The 23,775-nt window shown below is 44.7% G+C and overlaps 1 protein-coding gene across 1 annotated transcript; it reads right to left on the bottom strand.

The window, feature by feature from the left end:
• Nucleotides 1-284: 284 nt before the first annotated feature.
• On the bottom strand, nt 285-23,509 carry LOC107191694 (5-hydroxytryptamine receptor 2C-like). Its single transcript, XM_015580793.1, has 6 exons — nt 23,207-23,509; nt 22,160-22,451; nt 5,088-5,312; nt 2,553-2,859; nt 817-1,113; nt 285-568 (listed from the first exon to the last, which is right to left on the bottom strand). The coding sequence occupies exons 1-6, from the start codon at nt 23,507-23,509 to the stop codon at nt 349-351; spliced, it is 1,644 nt and encodes a 547-aa protein (XP_015436279.1). The 3' UTR covers nt 285-348.
• Between the last annotated feature and the right edge of the window lie 266 nt (nt 23,510-23,775).

Here is a 23,775-nt window from a genome sequence, read left to right on the forward strand (position 1 = left end):
CTGTATCTCCTACAGAAACATCGTAAGAAAGTTCTCCAGCAAGTAATTCGAATCTATATCACATATCCAGATATATTCGTTCGTGCTTCAGAGGAGATGAACACGGTACATTTGCTGGCTTTCTACCAGGATTGAGCATATTTTGGACACGCAGGAGGGAAATAGTCGTGCGCGAGGTAAAACTGGGGTCAGGGGTCTCGACGATTCCTATATTGTTGTTCGCAACAAACGATTAGTCGGGCGAATTCACGTAAATTACGTTTCCATATCTTCGTATCTCGACTCACACGCGATCACTCGACGGGATGGGTTTAATAACAGAAATCATTCAGAGGACACACAGAGCGTTCATGCCGGCGGTGTGTCCCGGTAGACGGTTGCGGGCGAGCGATGGATCATCGTCACGTACGAGTTTCCTGGCGTCTGTGTCGCCGTCGGATTCGGCGTCTGCGTCAACAACGACGTGGTCTGTAGACTAATGGCCAAAGGAAGTGCCGTCGGTGTGCATAAGCTCATCGCGTTCCGTCCACCTTCCGTCACCGAACGATATCGCTCCGGTCTCGCCGACCTGGAAAACGTTTTGGTTGATCTCTGCAGGAAGTTGCATCAACGAAGAGGAATCGCTGCTAATATCTCAGAAATGGAGGATTTGTATTTGCACGAGGAATATCGATCAGAAGACATCCTGTATAAAGTAACGATTATGATTCTCGATGCGATCACACACCCAGTTTGTGTCTGTCTCTACCAAAGTACAATCTATTCGATCTATGTACACTATAATCTATCATCGTTAAATGTGCCGAACCGACTCACCTGGAACACTTGCACTTCAGCAGCCTGATAAACGCAGCCCTGAACGTCCTATTGAAGATGGTGTAAATGATCGGATTGATGGTGGATGACACGTATCCCAGCCAAAGGCAGGTGTCCACCACGTGGCCGGGCACCGAGCACTCGGGACACGCGGCGAAGAAGATGTTCAGAAGGAAGAACGGTGCCCAGCACAGGACGAACGTGAAGAACACCAGACCCAGCACCTTGGTGGCCTTCTGCTCCGTCGCCACCGCATTCGCCGCCAGAGACCTTCCCTTTGTTCTTGCAGCCAGAAACCTGTAAGAAATCGATGCGATCAGAGGGATAGTCGTCGAAACCCTATATGCTAATAGGGGTGGGGGGTGATTTTGCGGGACTAGCGATTTTCAGCGATTTCGGGAGTTTGAATTGGCCCCCGTGGTAGCACATTTGCATTCGCAAATACTTATTCGTGCTCGAGGGCTAATCCATCTCCGTCGCTTGTACCGCGCTGACATTAATGGAAGATCAACCTCGCGCTAGCTATCCCGTATGAAAATCCCGATGGGCTTTTGCGAACGAGCAATTTCCGGTAGGACGAATCGATGGTTTTTCTAGGTGACCGGAAGGACTGCAATGGGAGATCGAAATCGATAAAACAATCTATGGATCGTTCGACCGGAAAATGTATTCGAGGTGGGTAGGGGGTGACCGGTTAGGCACAGTTTCAAAGCCCCTCAAAGTGAAGTTGCTTGTTTCGTGGCCGATGGTCTCGGCCGTTTGCGTGGCTTGATCCACTTTCAGCTCAGTTTTGGGATGGCGGTACTTCCGGTCGGACTGGCCATCCCCCTTTCCGTTAACAGCGAAATTCAGCTGCGGTCGAGGTTTGTCATATTTATGGGTGAGAGAGAGAGAGAGAGAGCAGACTGTAACTGAGTTTAACTGAAAACTGTTGTTCCCTGGGAAACAAGCTGTTGGCTCGACGAATATACAATACAGACTGCAGCCCTGCGATAATGGTGCACAAAGCGATCCCCGAGTATCTATACTGTGTGGTGCCACTCGAAGCGTAACAAATTCAATACGACTTGGCAATACGTTTCTCTCATTTATATGTCGCTATCATTTCAAATATTTACGGCTCGATATTTGGATACCGAGAATGATATTCTTCCGATTGGTGCAAATTTCCATCGAAGACAAGAATTAATTTCATTATTCAGGAAACCATTATGCGAACGGAGGAAATGGAAGAAAGATACACAAGCCGTATTGAAAATCCATTTCTGTCGAACTACATACCCGGCATATTTCGAGCTTTTTAGGACACAGTCAATATTTATTTATTATCGAGTTATCGAAGCGATTGCAGCCGCTATGACTTCGTTCTCCGCGCGTCGAGTACCTAGATTCGAATTCCGGCTGGGCGGAAATACAATTTCGCGAGAGCATCCCATCCCCGGGTCACGTTCCGTCGACATTTTTCTTCCTATTTTCTGCTGATTTAATCGCCGGTGTCCTCCGTATCAATTTCGGGGGTACGCTCGAGCCATCAGCGAGTTGCACGATCGACGAACGAAATTTTTAATTCCATTATCGCGCGTTTCTGGGTAGCGTGAACATTATCCTCGACGGACGTGAGATTGCATCCGTCGGTGACGAAGAACGCTAATGTTCTAGAATTCTAAACGATGAACATATCGTCGTGGTCGAAGAAGACCGTTCAGATTCGGAGGAATTGTCTCTTTTGAGGTTACCTGTCGCTTCCGGTACCACCGGAAATTCTCCAGGCGTGCCGCGTGGTCAGGGACGCGGTGCTCGACGTTGTCGTGGACGCTTTCGTCGACGAGTATCTGCCCCCGAGTCTGCGGAACTGGTCCCTCTCCGGGTGTTCCGCGACGAAACGGGCCTGTTGCCTGAGCAGAGGCACCGTCAGCACGTACGTGGCCACCATCACGATCATTGGCACGTAGAACGCGACCAACGAGCCGAACACGAAAAACGCCCTGTTGTTTATCACGCACGTACTCGGCCGTGGCATGATGTTCACGGAATTGATTACACCTGGATCAAAAGTGGAGAACCAAGACGTGTCTATCATTGGGCTGGATTCCTAGGCTGGATTGATAGGTTCGATGATCTGCAAGTTAGCTTCCGCCAACGGTTATCTTGTATAATTGTTTATCGAGTTATCTGTAGATATTACATTATTAGGATTGCACTTGGAATGCAAAATATTTAGGATAGCAGTTGAACACATAAACCTTTTAATATTAACCTTTAGTGGCTTTTGTTACCATGTAAATTCGGTGTAAATAGTTATCAGTTACCAAGATTCGGTACAGTAAAGGTTTTCATTTTTAAGAGGTTTGAACTTATAAATTTCAAAATTGTTGGTAATTATTTTGCGATTTTTTTGGAAAAAATTTTCATTACAATAAACTTGTTATATGGTATCTTTAACTAATGTATACTGAACTGATCAGAAACTGAGTTCGTCACGGTATTCCAAACCTCGAGACACTGCTATGCAATTTCGTCAAATTTCGTCTTTTGATACCAGGATCACATGATGTAGAAGGAGCTTTGAAACAAGGAGGGTTGATTGTGCGACAAGGATAGACGATACTACGACTATATATATATATATATGTAGTGGACTATGTTTGGTTATGTGATCCGAATACGTGACGTCACGACCAGGAGTACATAATGCATAGAAGTAGAAAACAAGGATAGAATTACTTTCCGAGAAGGATAGAACATTCTGTGCCATTATCATTGATTATAAGCTCCTGTTACTTTTAGACTCGTTCTACTAGGATCACAGAATAATGGTGGAGGTATTAGATAAGGATAGAAAATTATTAAAGCGACATGGACAATCTTCATCGAAGATACATATGTATGTAGTAATTTCCCGCTATTTTCATACAGACTAGAATTTACTGGAAAATTCATAAATTCCTGCCTTAATCGGTTCAATTTATAAACTTTTACAGTTGAATCTTATAGAAAGAATCATTAGCAATTTTCACATGTAGATTTTGCAAACATTCTGGTCATGCATAAATAGTTACTAACTATTGTATACGTATCTTGAATAATTTCTACTATTAATTAATATACTTTTATAATTAAATCCGATAGTACAGAAATTGAGCAACATTTATGTATGAAGTTTGCACACAGTCTGTCATGTAATAAATAATAATTGTCAACAACTTCAGTAAATATTACATAATTCAGCGCAATGTACATTTTAATCTATAAATTATACATTAATTTCATAATTTATGACAATGAATTGGGAGACTTTTGGAATTGCACATGGAAGAATGCATCTTTCAAAATTAAGAAAAATACTTTTTGTTGATATTCCGTCCACCATTTAATAGTTATTCTGCTTTCGATGTGCGATTATTTATATTATATATTGTATATGTATATAACCTCAGTTTTCTGTTCATTAATGGTTTATGCAACTGACTTTAGTTATATTTTACCGATAAATTCACAGTGTATTACCAGGAACACATGATAAGATAGGAGATGTTAGATAAGAAGAGTATGATCCTGCAAGAAGGATACACAATCGAGCCAGTAACTTTGGTTATGTGTTCCTAATACGTGACGTCACTGCCAGGAGTACAGAAATACAAAGAGGGCGACAGAGAGAGCGTGCCACCAACTATAGCTATGTTCTCCTGTTGCTAAGAGACTCGTTTTACCAGGATCACAGAATGACGATGAAACTATTTCGAGACAAAGAGAGGAGATGTGCCAGAAAAGGAGAAAACGATAGCGTTCGACAAGGAAAGATAGATGATTAGAAGAGGATAGAACGAGACACGCAGAAAATCGCAAAGCAACACACGAACGGATTTCATCGGGCTCTCTCCGCTCATGTTATTGCAAGTATTACTAACAAATTTTTGTCGCTGACAAATGCACCGGGAAGGAAAAAAAACAATTTGCAAAAAATCACGAAAACGTTTCGTATGACCGGGTGTAACCCTCACGAGTAAACTCTGCTTCGACTACGGAAAAAAGTGCCGTAGGGGGCGGGCCTCCGATACAACTTGGTATCGAGAGTTCCTAAAATTTATGCAAAATTAACATTCGGTTTAATATTTACTTCGGTAACAAAATATACCAAGTGGTAAGAGGCTCCTGTTCCTACCCTTACGTCGGTTTTCCCTTATTCGGAAACCGTGGTTTACAGTGAATTTTATAGAACGATAGGACGAGGAGTTTGTTCCAGGGGTTTTTGGGAGGGTGGTCCAGTTTACCTAATACCGTAATGGAACTGGAGACCAGCATCGCGAGAAGCCAGACCGCCGCGATCTTGAAGCCGACCATACGTTTGGTGGACGTGTGTCTGGTACGCAGGGGGTTCCGTATGCCCAAATAACGTCCCAGCGAGATGAAGCACATGTGCATTATGCTCGCTGAACACGCAAGCACGTCGCAGGTCACGTACACGTTGCACCAGAGCACTCCAAGCGGCCAGTATCCTGCAACAGAAAGTAGAGAAGAGGTGGTGGTTAGGGGTGGGTTGTTGTCAGAGATGGGAAAATTCGTTGTCTAGATAAAAAGTCTCGAATAACGAATAAAAGACAAAAGAAAAGATGAAAAAAAAATGGATTAAACGTGAACATTACAATTTCTTTAATGAAATAACTCTCTTTCCCGTACGATTGGACACCTGGAAAACAATCGTTCAATCTCATTACCTGTTCGAAGGTCAGGATCACCCTCTTAGATATCTCTGCCCAACTCTGGTTTTTGTTTCGGCTGGAGAGACCACATCGCGACCGCTTCTGGCTCCGCAGTTGGTTCCGCGGCACGGAGAAGGAAGGTTCGGAGGGGATTTTCGGTAGGTAGAGGATCTCGCGGCTGGGTGAATAAAATTCAAGAGTTCCCCAACAAGTTCGAGGAGTATCGGGGTATTACCTTATGTCGTGGAAATTGTGGAGGACCTCGTTGGAAGTTGTACGCGAATGGAGAACAGGAAGAGATTTCGACGTGAAACGAGAAACAATTGAAATCGGGTGGTACGGTCTACGACGCGTAGACTGGGTCTACCTTGAGCAAGTTCTTGTTATTTATTGGTAACAGGATAGAACCGTTTAGCAGAGTTGGGCACAGAATTCTTTCTATTCGAATGATACGTAGTGAAAACGCAGCAGTATTGAGAAGTGTCATCTTAATCTTTAACGTTGGAACGTTCAGAACAGTCAAAATGACTGGTGAGTACATTCTTATAACGATGATTAAGATGTTACAACACACTGTACTTTTTGAGATCTCACACAACTGGGATCGCAATATATTAGAGGAAAGAAGTATTTTTTTTTCACGCAATATCAGTGTACGTGTCAGTTTTAATTTCGTAGCTGGTGCTCACAGATCCATGCAGTTAGATTTACCGAGTTCGATTCGTTGGGCAGTTGTCCGTAAAATGCAAAATGGCGGAAATAGCGCGTCGCAACGAGGGCTGCTCGCGTTTCCCACGAAACCGTTTTAATTTATCCAGTTCCTAAACAGCGAAGTAAACGATTGAATAAGCAAGGAATATCGATTTCCCCACCATCGCGATAACTATGAAAGAAATTTACGATTGCTCCGAAAGAAACCGTGTGAAAAGGACTTATTTTCATGGGATTTAATTTCACGGAGGCTGATTCTAATAATATTCCGTCGAGTCTTATTGCACTGCTGAACATCGAGAATTATCGCGAATTCCGACCGCGATTCGCGAAGAAATCCCTCCCCTCGTTCGTCGGTGGGCATATCTTGTTTGCACACTCAAACTCATTATTAGCCAGATATTCCGAATAACTTGCTGCTACCTGGAAACAATTCTCCATCCGTCTAGCGAAACCCGAATTCCACATTTCGCTCCATTCATACCCAAGCGATGTTCAATTTGCTGGTACAATATGTACCTCGTTACCGGTGAAACGTTCCTCCACTTCAATTAATGGCAATTAGACCGTGGACGCTCAATTGAAATATCAATTTTAATGGATTAACCGTTTACCGAGACTGGACACTGGTTTTTCTGTTTCAAAATAATGTAAAATGTGTGAAAATTACGAATATGTTTTTTGTTTTACCTAAATTTTACTTTAGATAGCAAATGCAAATGTTTTTGCCCAACGACGAGTATACTTGACATAAACAACAAAAGGGTTAAATTGTTTCACTTCACTCTCAGTTTTCGGCTTTATAGAATCTCCTTTCGGGCTTTACCAGATCCAAGTCAAGAGAAATCTCTCTCTCTCTCTCTCTCTGCCCAAAATTCCTCTTTAATCCGTATCTAATCCGGTTTAATCGCACCTCGAGCTGTAAACGAGGATTTTGGCGACGACAAATTCAAGGATCTAATTACGTCTCGCGTCGCCGTGACGGACACACGTTTCCCCTGGTTTTTATTCTCGGAGCTCGGTGCCATTAAAAAGACAAGCTTCTTTTCCCTGGCCGTTCCTTGACCAACGAATTGCCATTTTGCGCGTGTTTTTTTGCTTGGCTTTTAAGGGTCACGCTACAGGAACCGCATTTCCCCCAGGAATTCGTGTAGTAACGGTCCAATTAAGTAGAATGGCTGGAAATTCTATACTTCTATTCTGTACATTCTGTTCGTTGTTCCTAGTTTCTAACGATCGAAAGAACCCTCCTCTCATAAACTGCGCACAGAATCGAACGAGAACCCTCTTTGTTGTGGTACCACCAAACAAGCGTGTAACCGTTCGATAATGTTTTACTGTTTCATATTTAAACGATTCCGAGCAGCGCAAGCTTCCACCACGTGTGCGACGGACTGTTTACCAGTTTCGAAGAGAAGCTTCCAAATACACACACACACACACACAGTTCTCTATCTTTGTGACCGCGTTCAGCTTCCTCTTCGTCTGCGTCACATATACGTTCCCCCGAGAACTCTGTATCTACGATGATCTATACATATGTATAGGAGCCCACTCGCGTTTTCATTCATGGTTTACAATCACCGAACAACGCGGTAATAAAAAGGACCCTCTATCAGGAGAACACCATATTTCCGTTTGTGGGGCGTAAACCTCGAAACGAATTCCTATATTCCGTTTCTCTCGGCCGATTGGAACGCGGTTTTGGACGTTTAAACGCACAGATTTCCTCTCTACCCGGTCAGAATTTTGCTTCGTTCGAAAACTGGCGAACATCAAAGACCCATCAACGTCAACAGTCCGTTTACACGGCCGCGCCGATGGATAGCTGCATAAACCAGTAAGAATCGAAGGGAACGGACGATAGAGTGGTTCCCAGAAAGAAAAATCTTGTATTATTCTCATGATTTTACCATCGTTCAGTTGGCACTGAATACAACCACGCGAATGTATCGACTTTCGATCACGTTTTTAATCGCGTGCAATGCGCGCCACTGGTGCGGCAGGTAAATTGTTTCATTCGTATGGAACGCCAATTAGTCAGTGCTCGTCTCCGCGATTCTCATGATACCATTGACTTAAAGGTTATAGCGGATCGAGGACGACATCTGGAACAATTTGAGCCGCGAACGCGACGATCCAACCTTTTTGGTATCTTGTAGAAAAAATCCTTTTCTTCGTTAAATCAAGAACCAATAATCATTGTACGACTATTTAAACCATTTTGAAAAATCATTTTTTCTTTTTCTTGTCTCTGTCTCTTTCACCGTCGTGTTTGGAATTATACTACAAATATTAATTGTACGTTCACTGTTAAGGATTAAACAATCCAGCCTCTTTGCAATATACGTGTCACCCATGTTTCGATGACGTGGCAATCAAAGTGTTAACGGTTCCTCGATCGACAGGTAACACATACGCCCACATATACAAGACACGTCACCATCTCTGCGGAGAACTATGAGCCACACGTTCCCTCGCATAATTTTCTGTCTAATGAAATTCTTCGCGAGAGCGCGACCGTTCGGTATCTCGTGGCTGCTTCTCGAGTTAATAACGCCTCCATGGAAATTTTTGCTCGCCGGCTGAAACGGTAACCTCGGATTAATTGCGGCCTGGTAACGAAACACGGGTAAATATTCATGGGGGAAAGAGAGACCACCGAAGATTCAGGCCACGGGGCCAGTGTTCCGTCGTAGACCGAAACGACGGCTATAGAATCTGTGTGTGTGTAGTAAAGAGTTTAGTCACTTGTAGCGATGTTTTTATATTGTTTTGGAACCTGATAGAATCCTTAATAAGATACACATGAATTTATTCGACTTCGGCTTCTATAAATTACTTTGTGAAAATCTGTATTTGCATTAACTTAAATTATAGATGGGAGAAAGTTTATATTTTCAGGATGACTCTCGTCAGTCCACCCCGGGTAAACTAATAAATGAGAATTACATCAACGATAATAGAGAATGTATAATATTTGTTAATTATTCCTTGTCCTGCAAAAACTATAATGGACGTTATTTATGTTTCGGCCTGATAGTTCCAAGCCAATAAACTCGCTGGAATTCATTTAAGAACACAAAGTTAAACTATAAATATATAGATTATTTATCAAAACTGAGAACAGTTAATGAACCTTTGACGATAACACGCTGTCAGACCAAACAGTGGACAGTTTTCAGCGAGAATTTATCACGGGTAGAAGATTAAATAACGTCACGGGGGCGATGAAAAGTAAATTGTGATAGATAGAAAGTGGTATAGATCGGCCATGGTCCGGCAGAAATATACTGTTTCGAAAGAGGCAACAAAGATCGGCGTGTACCGAGCGAGATATACATATGTACGTTTTCATCGCGCGGGTATATGTACATATAGCGTGAAGTGAAACTATTCCGTCGTCGAGGAACGAACGGCTGTATGCGTATCTCTTGAAATAGGAAAACTTCGCTATACCGTGTTTGATTTATTTTTGCTCGAGGAAGGCACGCTGGCATGCGATGGTTGTATCAATATCTACGGCGACCATATCCTGTCGATCAGATTACGATGCCTGAAATTCACCGAAAAAACACCGAATTCTAAACGTTACGGAATAAATTATATGAAAAATACAATTTACACAATTCCGCCATTGGTCTAAATAGCGACAAGCTTCGTCTCTGAATACTTTAGAAATTTCCCGCCGAATGCTTCTCACCGTCATCCTCTGCCGAGAACAATATCTCAACGTTTCTATCTCTAACAAGACTGTCCAAACACGACTGAAAAGGGGCGAATCAACCCTCTTCGAAATGGATTCGTGTTGCATACCCGTGCGCGGCAGAGGACCGACGTCGTCTTATTTGCACGTACAATGGAAGATGTCTCGGTCACTTTCGGCGGATTGTTCGAGACGTTCGCGCGAACAATCAGAGAGAGAGAGAGAGAGAGAGAGAGAGAGGCGGTGTATTCGTGCAAACGAACGACGCTACCCCGTCAGACGCGTTCTCATTTCCGTACGGAAAGATGAGATTTCGTGTATGCTAAGGGAAAATGAAAGGCGGCGTCTTCGCGCTCGTTGTTTGGGAATGTTCCGGGATTTTCATTAAAAAATGAGAACGGGACGATAATAGAAACGGAGGAACGGATGGACAATGTGTAGGGGTTGCGAGGTTGTCATTGTCGTCGTTCAATTAAAAACTCTGACGCTCTCTGTGTATATTCATCCACGGCGAATTAGAAGAGAGTTTCGCTGACCCGTTTCACTTCATTCGCGCGGGATTACAGGGGTAAAATGCGAAGGACGATGCATGTCGTGCCGAAACCACGGTATCGTTGCTGGTAGATATCTCTTGTTAGACTATGGACGATATCATCTAAATCGTTGACATGGAATAGTAATAACTGCTTGTAGATCGGAAAAGTCGAATGCATTTCATATACGGAGAACTTAGAGACAACGATTCGCCACTCCCATTGTTCAAAGGCCAGTTCGTATACTTTTCACGTTTAAAAAGATTCGGGAGGATAGTTCGTGGGAGTCGAGCAATAAACCAACCTTTTGATCTCCATTTCTCAGAGAAAAGGTACTGCTATCTACGCCGCTGACCGAACCCCGAAGTAAATGTCCGAGATTCAAACACCTGGACCGTCATCAATTCTCGTTTGCTCCTCCCGTAGCCCCCTCCTATCAGAGGCATCCACGAAACCCCGGGTATGCGTCATACCCGGTATCAGGTTATTTTTTTCAATGCAAACCGAGTGTGTCAGTCATCGTTTGATCTCGTTTATAAATCATGCATGCCAAGAAGCGGATCCGTACGCACGTACAACGAACTCTCCTTCGGTGAATCAATGAGATTCTTTCGCGAGACTTTCACAAGGACCAACGGGATCGACATCGAGAATGAAGAAAAAGGCGGCGAAAATGAAATTTACATTCTAAACTCTTTTACAAAGTCAAACACATCTGATGCAGACCTCCCGAATATATCGCGAGAAACGCGCAGTTAACGTGGAAATCGAAGAAGTGGTACAGATAAACCATTGGTCAGGCAGAGGAGCCTCATTTCCACTTATTTTCATTTGTGTTTCACCACAAATCGTTACGTTATGCATATCTCAGCGGTACCGTGAATCACGGACGCCGAGTCCCTATTATAATATTCGATATTCTCGTGAAATAAACAGGGGCCCTGTGGGACAGGGTGACGGGTGGTATCGGAGATCGTGACAGGAATGTTTCGGGGATAAATCGCGCCTTCCATAGCAGGGAGTATACGGCGAACACGGCAGCAATATCTACACGTTGCTCCGAATCCGTCTTATCTCTGTCTAGCTGGAGACGGCCACGGGAAGACGTAGAATCGGAGAGGGGTGTGACGGTGGATCTCCTCGGATAAATAAAGCTACAACCGGCTCTCTGTCCTCCCCCTACGAGCCTGTTCCTTCTCTTCCTCGTTTTATCCGTGACCGTAATTCGGGAAAAATTATTTGCTCTCAGCTGACAGTATCCTGGACCCTTCCTCTTTCCTTCTCTCTCTGTTGTTTCTATCAGAGAACGTTTACATTATTTCAGCGACGACGAGCACGGAATTTTTAATAGGAACCAGGGCTATAAGAATCATTTTATCGCGCGATTTCTGTCCACCAGCGGCTGAGTCAGCGTCCAGCGAACAAACTATCGGATCGTCCCTTAAGTAATCGAGATCTCTCTTCGTCTCCCTTCCTCCCCAACCGACAGGTTGACCCTCCGATAAAACGCGTCCAAGCATTTTGAGGTAGTAACGGGGACCGACTAAATTCACTCGGTTCCTCCCGATGATGTCTAGGTCGTTAATACCGATAAGAAGGGGCCACCGTACCGCCGTTAGTTATTCGGGTATTGTAATTTTGCACAAACATACACACGCACACACACAGGCAAAGAGCAGGGACACCCCTGGAGGACGACGTGTTATGGCAACTGTACGGCGGCGGTGGATACTCGGGGTAAAAATGGAATTTTCCCAGAGGGGACGTTGTGCGCGCAGAGTCTCCGAATCGAGTAGAAGCTGACGGGCAAAACAGAAAGAATCCTGACTGCGGCGGGCTGGGAACACGGGAGATGTTTCTGAGACCGCGGTGAGCCTCTTGTAAAATTCCTTTGACAAAAGAAGTCTTATTCCCCGTCGAATAAACCTGCCAGGGAATAAGACAACATCGTTATGTTATGTAGCGTGGCTGGGAAACTGATTAAATTTCGGAAGTAAACTATTTTTGTTCGTAGCATCTGAACTGTGTAATGGAAATGCAGGGCGTTATGTAACTGGTGTAGGTAAAAGTTACGAATTTATAAATTAACTGATTTCCTCACTTTTATTTGGTAATAATTTACACTATTATAATGTATTACCGATAAAAGTCGTAAAAGATCTGAGCAAAAATATTATAAACAATTTAATCATCGTTACAAGAGTGTACTTGCTAGTCGTTTCGACTTGTTTGGTAGGTTTAGTGTTAATCAACTTGTCGATGGTACTTAACGCGAAATCGCTCGTTACCAAGTCAGTCTCGAATTATTACAGTAACAAGTACTTTTGTCACTTCTTCACCATCTGCCTTCCAAATCAGAACGATTTCCAAAGCAACGAATTAAACGTCTCCACGTAGTTCTTTCGTCCCTTAAATACTTGCACCCCCTACCCATCAATGACAACCCTTGACTTCGGAAACAGCCCTTGCACCGTTTCCACGAATAAATAAGTTTATCCGAACGAGCTGCAATTTATCGAAATCGGGCTTCCTTAGCTCTTTAAGAAGGAATAATTCCTTCGCCGCTTCGACAATTTTCTCGCGGCCCCCTCGAGCGACATCGAAAACAATCACGTTTTTCCGCGTCTACGACGACTCGACAGGCACTCGACGAGGAGGAGGACGACGACGACGACGACGACGACGACGACGACGACGACGACTCCTAGGCATCGCCCGTCACGAGTTGTAATTCCATTAACCGTGCCCATTACTTCGCTCTCCTCCATATTGTCACGATGAAATTCGAAAGTCTACGGGAGTAGTCGAAGAAAGCCAGAGAGGGGTGATTGAAAATACTCGAGGAGAGTTTGGCCGCTGCTGTGAATAGATGAAACGTTATGGGACTGGCTCTGATCCACTCCAATTTTTTTTAACGACTAGGGATCGTGTCCGGGTTCGGAAAATTGAAAGCTCGAAACCGATGATTTTCGTAGAATTTCTCGATGAAAGAAGCTTTCGCAGCTCCTCCGACTCGACGATCCTTTTATACTTTCTGAAGAGGTTTAATTCGGCACTTTATTGTAGTAGCAATTGTAACACAACATCGCACGTTGTTATTATTGATCGCGTCCTATATAACTCTGAGGAATTCGACATGCTCTGCGTGGCATAACTATAGAACCACCAACATCAACTGTGACCATAAGATCGAAAGTTTGAATCGCTGAAGATTCAGGAAAGATCGCGCGATAATTAAAAAGGATTAATTTACACTCTGGAGAGAATCGAAAAGTGTAACCAAGAGGTTTAAAAAAGACTAACGAGAAAGATGTTTGCCCACCAGAAACCGTTTTCAAACCATTCCAGGGCAGATTCACGTGTTTGGAAAGCGGCTTTTCACGGTATTAAAGAACCGGCTGCTGGGTTTTCAGGCATGAACGGGACGAGAACTGCGAATATCCACGTTAACGTGTCACGGGTTTGCCGGTCATTTTCGTTCGGATCGCGTCGAAGTGGACGACTGGGAATACCGGTGAGACGTGACACGAAAATATGTATACCGACGAATCGAACCCTCTGCCGAGGCGATCTGAAAGTTCGTGGCGAAAAGAACGATGTTTCAAAAGGGAGGATACGACGATTACGAGAAAGCAGGCGACGGAAACCACCTGAGAAACGTATTTCAACTTACCCTAAGTCCATCTAATACTAGAAGGTTGTAATGAGACTGCGATGAGGTTGAGCGATGAGCCGAGGTTCTGGATCTGTGTTGATGGGGGTTAGCGGGGTTGCACATGACACTTGAAAAAATTCTTAAAGATATTATATTTAACTGGAATTATTAGTAGGCTGCGGATGGTTATGCAAATATACATTTTTACTGGCCATTTTACGGAAAACTTACATGGAACAGAAATTCCTTTGTTATTAAGGATTCTACATCTCTACATGTATTAGCTTTCAAATGAAACAAAAATCGCATCAAACTTCGTTAAATATTTTTGTATACTAGTATTTAAACTATCAAATCCACAGTCTAATTATTACAGTCTGCTGTGCGACACAAACGTAGAACCCGTTTGATATTCCATGCGTTGCTTCGACAAGCGAACGTGTCAACGAATCTTCGCTGCGACGAGACGTTAAAGTAAACGTGCTGCGAATCGTTAACCCTTTCGTTCTCACTGTAGCCATATGGATACATATTTTAAATTACATACGAAATAATATATCAGTATCGCGTATTTTTTCATAACTGTGAGTATACGTATAATAGTTTCTTCTAGTCTATTACAAATGGTACGGCACAAATTTGCGAATGTGCGTTTAAAAGTATCTCGGTAAAACAAGACTTTATTTTTTCTCTGTCTATTTCATTCGGTGGAATTCAAAGGTTGAACATTGTTACAAATATAATAGAAATTTACGAAACTCTAGTTTCTTTAAAATATTTCAAGAGGGTTTATCGTATTCGTATTTCGTTATTTAAAGTTACAAATCATCGAAATGCGTATTACCCATATTTGGCAGTTAAAGTGTCAAGGGACTCAACAACCTCTAAGAAATGAAAGTTCTGAAGTAGTCAAGAAAGCTGTGTATTAAACTCGCGGCTCGTTTCATTTTATTCGAGACTTCCCCAAGGGAGGTTCCTAGAAGCACCGTCGAACGAAGCCACGGAGGATCGGTGAGTTTCCAATTAACGACACGAGAGATCGATTGGAGTTTTTTGAAAAGCGGTGGTATCAAGTGTGTGCAACTCAGGTGATCGTGCAATAAGAGGGATGTAATTATCTTGAGAATAACAAGGCAGGAACGACGCGTTCAAGCCTCCCCCCTGGGACCTTAAGAACGGGTGAAATTGAGTTTTCGTCGAGGACGTTTTCTCGTGTACTCGGCCTTCCGTTTGTCATGTATCCCCGTAATCCACGGCGAGATATCTCGCCCCTCGTTCCCTTTCCTCGTCCACCGGAGGATCGATTTAATTATCAACGGGAGAAGATTAAACCGGCGGCGAAATGAAAATCCTTGGTCAGTTTTCGAGAGGCTGAAAAAGGATGATACTCTTTGCCACCGTGGAATCCGTAGGAATGGCTCAATGAACGAAACCATGGCTGAAAATAGTCTCGCGGAACGAATTACGCGAGGTTATGTACCGTACATGTGGGAATAGTTGCAGCACGCACGGCGAAATGTTTATTAAACGCGCGAATATTCCCGTGGTAATGAGTCGCGTGAGGCAATTGTACGACGGAATGTAACGAGCGTCACTAAACACGGGGTACGATGAGTTTTCTCTTTTCGCAACGAAAGCGTGCGTTGACCCTGTATGGAATCGGTGCTCGTTGTTAACAGTTTAAATCTGGTTTTATCATTAATACTGTGAGTTTTAATATCGTTTTATATTAATTTACATTCTGATTAGAACGGACGCAACGGTACCTGGTCGCCGCTACAGTAACTACGCGTGAGATCCTCCTTCCATTGTCTTATCACAATCTTGAGTTTGGCTTCGTTGCTCGCGAGAGCCGTATCCAGTAATAAACTTCCGCGTGGAGGGAGTCTTTTGGAAGTTCTTCGGGCAACAGGTCCAGCCGAATTCGCTCCAATAGAGTGGAAATCCCGACAATCTCCTTTCTTTTCCTTGCTGTGTTGGTTTCGTTTTTAATGCCACGTGAATCATCGGTGTATCGTCATTCCACTAGGGAAATATTCAGACGATCGACGAATGCATCATGGTTCACATGAAATACAACAAATTTTTTTTACAACCAACACAGATAAGTAAAGGGCATAAGGGCGTCTTGAGCCCGACAATATACATATAATCGACAGACCGTCGTAAAGAGGCTGCAAGACGTCGAAGAAAAGGGGAAAAAGAGGGAAGAAATGGGATGGAAAGGAAGTTGTGTTCCTCTTCCAAGGATCATTTCGTGTTATCGAGCCGAAACTTGACGAGATAATGGTTTCTATCGTTTCACCGAATTAGTCGAATTATAAGCGTGCATCTCGTAGAACGATGACCATTCTTCCCGAACAAATGATCGGCTGGCTCGGCCTGAAATTGGCCAGACACGAGTAGAGCACCGATCCTCGTTGCCATCGAGCGTAGAACACATCCATTGTACAACATGACAACCGATTCCAGGTTCGAATTCTCCAGCGGCGAAACCAAGTGACGCCTGTCCATCGCGAAATTTCGCGTTAATACTCTGCAAGTGGCTCCGACTCGATCGTACTCCGGAGAGAGAGAGAGAGAGAGAGAGAGAGAGAGAGAGAGAGAGAGAGAGAGCTGGGTGGCTCTCGTGAAGATTGGCGTTTCGAGAGAGGGCTTCGCACGGATCGGGGACGATTCGAGTCTTCCTCTGTGACCGTTTCCAATGATACTCGATGAATGGCGGTCGAAGAATATCAATTCGACTGGCAATCGACTAACGGAGCTGATTTTATTCATAGAATCAGCGAGGAAGAAATCGTATTATTTGGCTCTCCGAGGGAAAATGATAAAGTGATTTTTTCGGTTTCGCGTGATTTAGCGACGCGTAGAACTCTGCAAAAAAAGAAGATCGCGTAGTCGATAATCGAATAATCAAACGAATAATTGTATTTGTAGCCACGAGCCTGTCGTTCACCGGTCCACCATGGAGAGGAATAAGTGTGCAGTTTATTCAGGAAAATATTGCATTAGCTCTCTCGGTGTACACGGCACCAGTTCGTTAGAGAGTGGACGCGGTCCACTTCCGTTTATGGAAACTTTCCCTCGAAATTATGGGGGTGGTCATGTTCGCCGGTGGCAAACTGTCGGGGACAGTAAATTAAACCGAACTAACGACACTTTCGAGTGCACTTTAATTTTCGTTAATTAACCCGGGCACCGAGGTCGACGCTTCCGTGAACTTCCGTCTTACCCCCTGTCGCGTTTCGTGGTTAAGTTTCGCAAGTTACTAGAAAATATTAACTTTTTAAATTATCGAATTTCAATTATCGTGAACATCGATGACACTGTTTTTCAAACGAAATACACTACCGGCCAAAAATGTGGGACCAGGACTGACAAAGGTAACGCGGTAAAACTGACTGGAAATGATTTCTATAGAGAAATATGTCTTACTGTTCCTGCAAATTCTTACAGTCATAACAATAATATGTATAGATCGCATCGTTCGAAACGCATAAATATTTCAAACGAGACGATTCAGTCGACGCGGAAACGCTTTAACCCCCCGCCCCCTAAATCATTAATTTCGCGCATAAGAACCGTCCAATGAACGAGCACTTCGAATATACATATAGGACGTTAATTTCAGCCTATTATCGCTCGCTAGCTCGTGAACGCGGCTGGCAACCGTTCTATCCCCATAAACTGCTCGCACGCGAGTCTCGACGATACAAAGCGATTCCACGAAGTTTCCCACAGCGAGGTACATACAGGCACACACACACGCATACATACACCGTTTAACGATCCTAGGGTATAAATGTTGCCTGGAAATTCGGATCACGGTGCTTCAGTTTCACCTGTAGTGTCGAGTAAATCGCAATTAACCGGATGCGCGTGGCCCGGTCACGTTAGATTTACCGGCGGGTCGCGAGAACACGTCCCAGCTTCTATCGCTCCCGTGTCTCGGCCATTCTGGCGTCCAGACAAACGAGATTAAATTTCTACAATTTTTCATAATTTTCTCACCTTCCGATTGCTGGTGGATTCTAACCAGCTGAAACGACGTGTATTCGCTCGCGAACCTGGCGAACACGTCACGGACCATTCTTCGAGTGCGATTTATTCAATTATTTTTTTGGTTTCTTTCAATTTCTTCGAACCAGCGACCAGGCAAACTGAAATCGTGAACCCGTCCGCTCGTGTTCCAACGCAAAATACCGGACCACGTTGTCACGAGAGCGTATTCCAGCGATGAAACGCGGAGAATTTATTGTTTCCGCGAGATTCGAGGATTCGCGCGGGAAGGTCCGTTGGAACTTGATAAATGGGGATGTCGAAAAAAGGGGATTGCGGCGAAGGGGGTGGACGGGTGGAAACGGCAGCTGTGCCGGCCACAATTGAGATATATTTCCTTTTTATAGCGCGACCGAACGGCCGATACTCTCTTTCCCCGCGTGTGTTTCGGTTTTTGCGCTTGTCAAAAATAGAAATTCGACCTCGTTCTTTTCCGCCCGTAGAAATAACGACATTTTTGTCCCCCTCGTTAACTTCTGCATTCTCTACGCGATTTCGTTAGCGGATTCCCTAACGGCGGGCGTGTCTAATTATAACAGTCTCCAGCATTCCCTGTTCCGTGACACGATGTATCGCGGCTCGTTTCTTCCCAGGGTTTATCGAGCACCAGACTCTGGAACTTTTCGCTGTTTCTCACCGGCCGCGAATACCTCGGGGAGGCGTATAACTCACGCGATATCCCTCCACCGATTCGAAGTACCTGTAGTTTCCAGGTGTATACATATACGAGGAACAATCTTGAATGCGACGCGCGGCTAGCTCCACTTGCTGTTGGGCTTGTACCGTTTCAGAGGTAGCTGGAATTGTCTAGGGTATTTCAAACTTTGCAGCACGATCGAGGAGATAATGATATTAATAACGACGTTATTACATACCAACATAAATGCAGGTGACGGAAAAAATAGCAGGGTATTCCTGTAGCACGGTACTTCCATAACACAGTATTCGTACAACACGCTTAGAGGAAACCCCCGAATAACACGGTGTCAGTCTAACGTGGGTTAGAGAACAACAGTCTAGAACAGTGTACTCTTGTTAGGTTATAATATTACAGGAACCTAAAGTGTTACACGGGGTTACCTGTACAACGAATACGGAAGACACTTACCCTAACGCCTGTACCGAAGCAAACTTCGAATCAGCAGTCGACTGACACGTAGATACACACACACACACACACACACACAGTTTGGATCATTTTGCCCAAAAGGTCAAGAACTCTTCTCATCCAAAGTGGATTGTGTCAATCCGTGGACGGACGTCCGCGCAAATATTGACCTTGATCACTTAAACCCGAAACGTTTCGACGTTACCCTGAACCTTGATCTTTCGTTGCCCCAGGAGGGAAGCGTCGTCGTCCCGTTTCCACGGTTTCTCTCTCTCTCTCTCTCTCTCTCTCTCTCTCTCTCTCTCTCTCTCTCTCTCTGTGTGTGTGTACTCGTCTCGCTAGCGACTCGCGTTACGAAACGGTAATCCGAGAGAACGCAGTTGTCGAGTGAGTACGCAGCGCCTCGTAACGCAAGCTTGGACCTCGAGTTCGCTTTCCGTCTCTGCGTAAATCTTGGACGAATTTCCATGGCCGTAGAAATGCTGTTCGCCGTTTTCCTGCGTTTAGGACTAAAATACGCGATGAATCTTTTCGATGAGAAATTTTCCAACGAAATTTCCACGCGGTAAAAAAATTTCTCCTACTCTCCTGTCGGATGGATATTCCCAAGACCGCGTTACTGCCGATTGACTTCACTCTCGAAGCTCCTTCTTAACCCCCCCCCCCTCGCTTCATCCGCCTATCATCTCCGACGTGAATCGTTTGTCAGCACTTGAAGTATTCGAGGCGGTAAGTCGGATCGACTTAACGTCGATAATTACGAGGTTCCATCTCACCGGCCTAATTTTTCTCGATTCCTTCGTTGGAGCATCTTGTTCCGTTCGTTATCGCGACACCCCATCCTGGCTGCGTCGGTTAGATTAAATCCGATTAGTCGTTGATCAACGTCGAAGACAGTAGCGACGTTCGATGTTCTAATCGGCTTCGATCGCTGTTCCGCCTACAGGTTATGATTGTTTCAGGTCGAGCCTTCTCCCCTCTCCTTTTTTTAAGAGCACTTTAATCGACGGGAATCTGTCCTTCGTCAACGCGCCAGTAGAAGGCTCCTACCGATCGATGACTAACTTCAGACGGTAAAAGATCGAAGGACGGTAGATTTTATAAATGTCATAGATTTAAGAACTCTTTATTTCCTTTAAAATGCTTCCTTAGCCCCCCTCTCCATCTTCATCAACTCGGTCGATCTTCCATCGACCCCGTTTTCCTCGGGATAGAAAACGATAACCGATAGAAAAAATATTGATTTCTCGTGGTTTCGCCGACTTGACCTGCCGTGGCATTTCCACCATTTTTCGTTTCGTTGGACAAACTCGTGCCTATGGCTACTGGAATACGGACCTCGATTATCGAAAGCAAATTATACCTAATACGACCTCGGGACGCGCACGACGAGCGTCTCGAGAGCCACTTTTTCGAGGAAAATACCGAAAGTTTCGGTGTTGGACGGCCACGGGACGAAGTTTTCCTCCGTCTCGGTATGCGACGGTTCAAGTTTGTCGCTTTATAATTCGTCCTCTTTCAAGGAGGGAGAAAAACTTCGCTCCATCCGACCGATCAAACTTTCGAGCAACGCCGAGGGGTGCAATCGGAGAACGGGAAAAAAAAAAGAAATTTCGAAAACCTAGCCGCGGACCATGGAGAGCTGTTTGATCCGGCTGAATCGGGAATCCAAGTCGAGAGTTTATTCAAGTTGAGTGCGTTTCCGCGTCCGAAGCCGCGCAATTACCTCGAACTCGTTTCAAGTTTCTCCCTACCACTCCACCGTCGAGAATTTGAATTCCTGACATCGCCGCAGGGAATCGAAATTCTCGAAGTCACAGAGGTGCGGGGGGGATTAATCCGCGACACGAAATTTCACGTAGAAAACAATCCGAATTCACCTGACGGAAGTTCGATCCCGCCTAGGACTTAGCTCTTTCTCTGCATCGTTTTGAACCGTTCGTCCCTTTGGAACGAAAAAAACTGTGAAACGCTTTCAAACGGGCGAGGTCATCGGACAATTTTGCGGTCAATGGCGCAGGTTCTCGCGAAACTTTGCCAAAACCCTTGTAATCAACTTGGATACATCCTAACCAGCAGGAATTCTCTCTTGTTTCTTCGTCGAGTTGGCGTTAATCCAGATCGTGTCCGCAGTTGCTTGCATCGTGAAAAATCGTGAAAATGCGACAATTCGAGCACAGTTTCGAGTCCCTAACTGTTTTTACGTAAATTGGATAATACAAACAATTCCCTTGGAAGGAGTTTAAATGCCTGCGGAGTCGATGGAAATAGAATTTCGCGTGACTTTTTGTTCGGTCACGACAGAGTCCAGGTTTTTCGGCCGAACTACGAACTGTGTGTGTCGCTCATTTTTCGGTGACATGTTCGATATGTCACGCAGGAACGTTTGTGAGTTTTTGTATTCTGGCGGGAAATCCGATATCTCAACGTCTATTTCTTACACTGGAAAGCTTTGACAAAGTCGAAAAATACTTTTAGATAATTCAGCTCTCTTTGCAATGTACGTGGCAGTCTAAGTATTAAACGAATGTTGAGTTTGAACGGTACATTGTTCCGTCGATTATTGTCAAGAACTCGGGTCCGTAAATTTGTTTTTTTTTTCACCCGATACCCGAGCCTCGACAACAAAATCCCCAGTGGTGGGGATGACGCCCTGACAAAAATCGTGTAGAACAAGTCAAACAATGATCGACGGAATACTGCAGGTATATGTGAACGACTGGTAGATCTTTGTTGATGTCTTATTATACTTTATTTGTTTTCGTCGTAAACGTAATAGCCGAGGAAACTGATGAAGTGCAGTGAATCGGTAGATCAATATCGACAGGATGAACAAAACTGTTTTTTTTTTTTCTCGATACGGGAACTCACCCAAGAATCCTTGTATGGCGCCCAACGGCATCACGAACAGGCTGACCAGGAGATCGGCGACGGCTAAAGACAGTAGAAAGTAATTTGTGACGTTGTGCAGCCGTCTGTCGAGCACCACCGCGAGGCAGACCAGTATATTGCCAAGACCGCCGGCCACGATGAACACCGCGACGAACAGGAAGCTCCAGTCGAAACGGCGGCCCCTTGTCGTTGAACTTAATCTGGCACGGTGGGAACAGGAGATCGCGAGATCCTCCGTCGTTGCATTCTCGGACGTCGTGCATTCCAGAATCTAGGAACGTTTAACGGGATCGAGAAGAACGAGAAGACGCGTGTATCGGTTGGAGGGACACCACGGGCTGGCGTAATCGCGAGGAATTTTGACCGATCGAAAGTTTCTTCGGAGTTTTCTTTACCGCGAAAATTATTCCAACTGTGCTCGATGCGGTTGCTATTTCGAAGAAGCTGGAAAGGTATTATTCCGGTTATACCAATGAATCTTCATTTGTGCAGCGACTGACTATTCGAAACAGGTCTAGCCGTTTCCTGACTAAATCATAGAACTTCCACGAAACGTGACAGGAATCCCCCCCCCCCCCCCCCCCCCCCCCCCCCCCCCCCCCAAATTATTCGCGTAAATGAATTCGCAAGTTTGCAACGCTGTTACCGGTTTTTCTGCGCCCGACGAAGACGGGGAACCGTGAATTTCGAAGAAAAAGACGCGATAAATTAAACTCGTTTGCCTTCGAAGTTAACGGTAATTGCGTTTCGAAGAATTTCCTGACATTTTTGCCTTTTTTTTTAAATACAGTATACCTCGGTCAACCGTAACAGCTCTTTAACGAGTAAATTGATCTTACTGTAGAGAATCTCGTGTCTCGTTAACTCTTGTACTACCGAGCTTTCGAACAATTCTAGACTAGTTACACAAAATTAAAAAAAAACATCCAATCCTCTTATTATTATCGGGTTCGGAATGGAAGTACACAGATCACAGGTAGAAACACATTCAGATATCGCGATAAAAAGGAACCTTTAAGTTCTCACCCCGTTCTCGAACACGGTCTCGTTGCACTCCCTGAACCTCGGTATCCTCGACAGGAACACACCCTCGATGCTCTCCAGTCCACTGATCACCAACGAGACGTTCATGTCGCACGAATAATCGCACGGTCTGCAAAGCAGCGTCATAGACGAAGCGAAGGTGCCTCTGTCCGCCGTACAAAGATGATCGAATCCCAGCAGACTGGGCCCGCAGTCGTCCATACAGCCTGGATAACTACCGTTACAGGATACCTGGTGCAACATCGCGGTCAGATTACCCGTCCACGTGGTCAAATTCCCGTCCATGGTTCCTCGATCTTTTTCCTCCTCTGTCGAGCTACATTTGTACCCTACTCTCCGATACAGGTCTTGGTCGGCAGGCTTGGTCGGACAAAGAGAGACGATTGTTCACCGACGATGACATCCTCGGTAGGGGTCGGGACACTTTGTCCACGAACGATCGTCGATGCTCATGATGATCACTCCGTGTCTGGACACCGGTCTTTCTCTTTCGTTCCGCATAGTCGCCGATCGAGGACGACGTATATGTATAGTACACGATCGGTGGTCTG

This window comes from Dufourea novaeangliae, unplaced genomic scaffold, assembly GCF_001272555.1.
Source record: "Dufourea novaeangliae isolate 0120121106 unplaced genomic scaffold, ASM127255v1 scaffold228, whole genome shotgun sequence".
NCBI lineage: Eukaryota > Metazoa > Arthropoda > Insecta > Hymenoptera > Halictidae > Dufourea > Dufourea novaeangliae.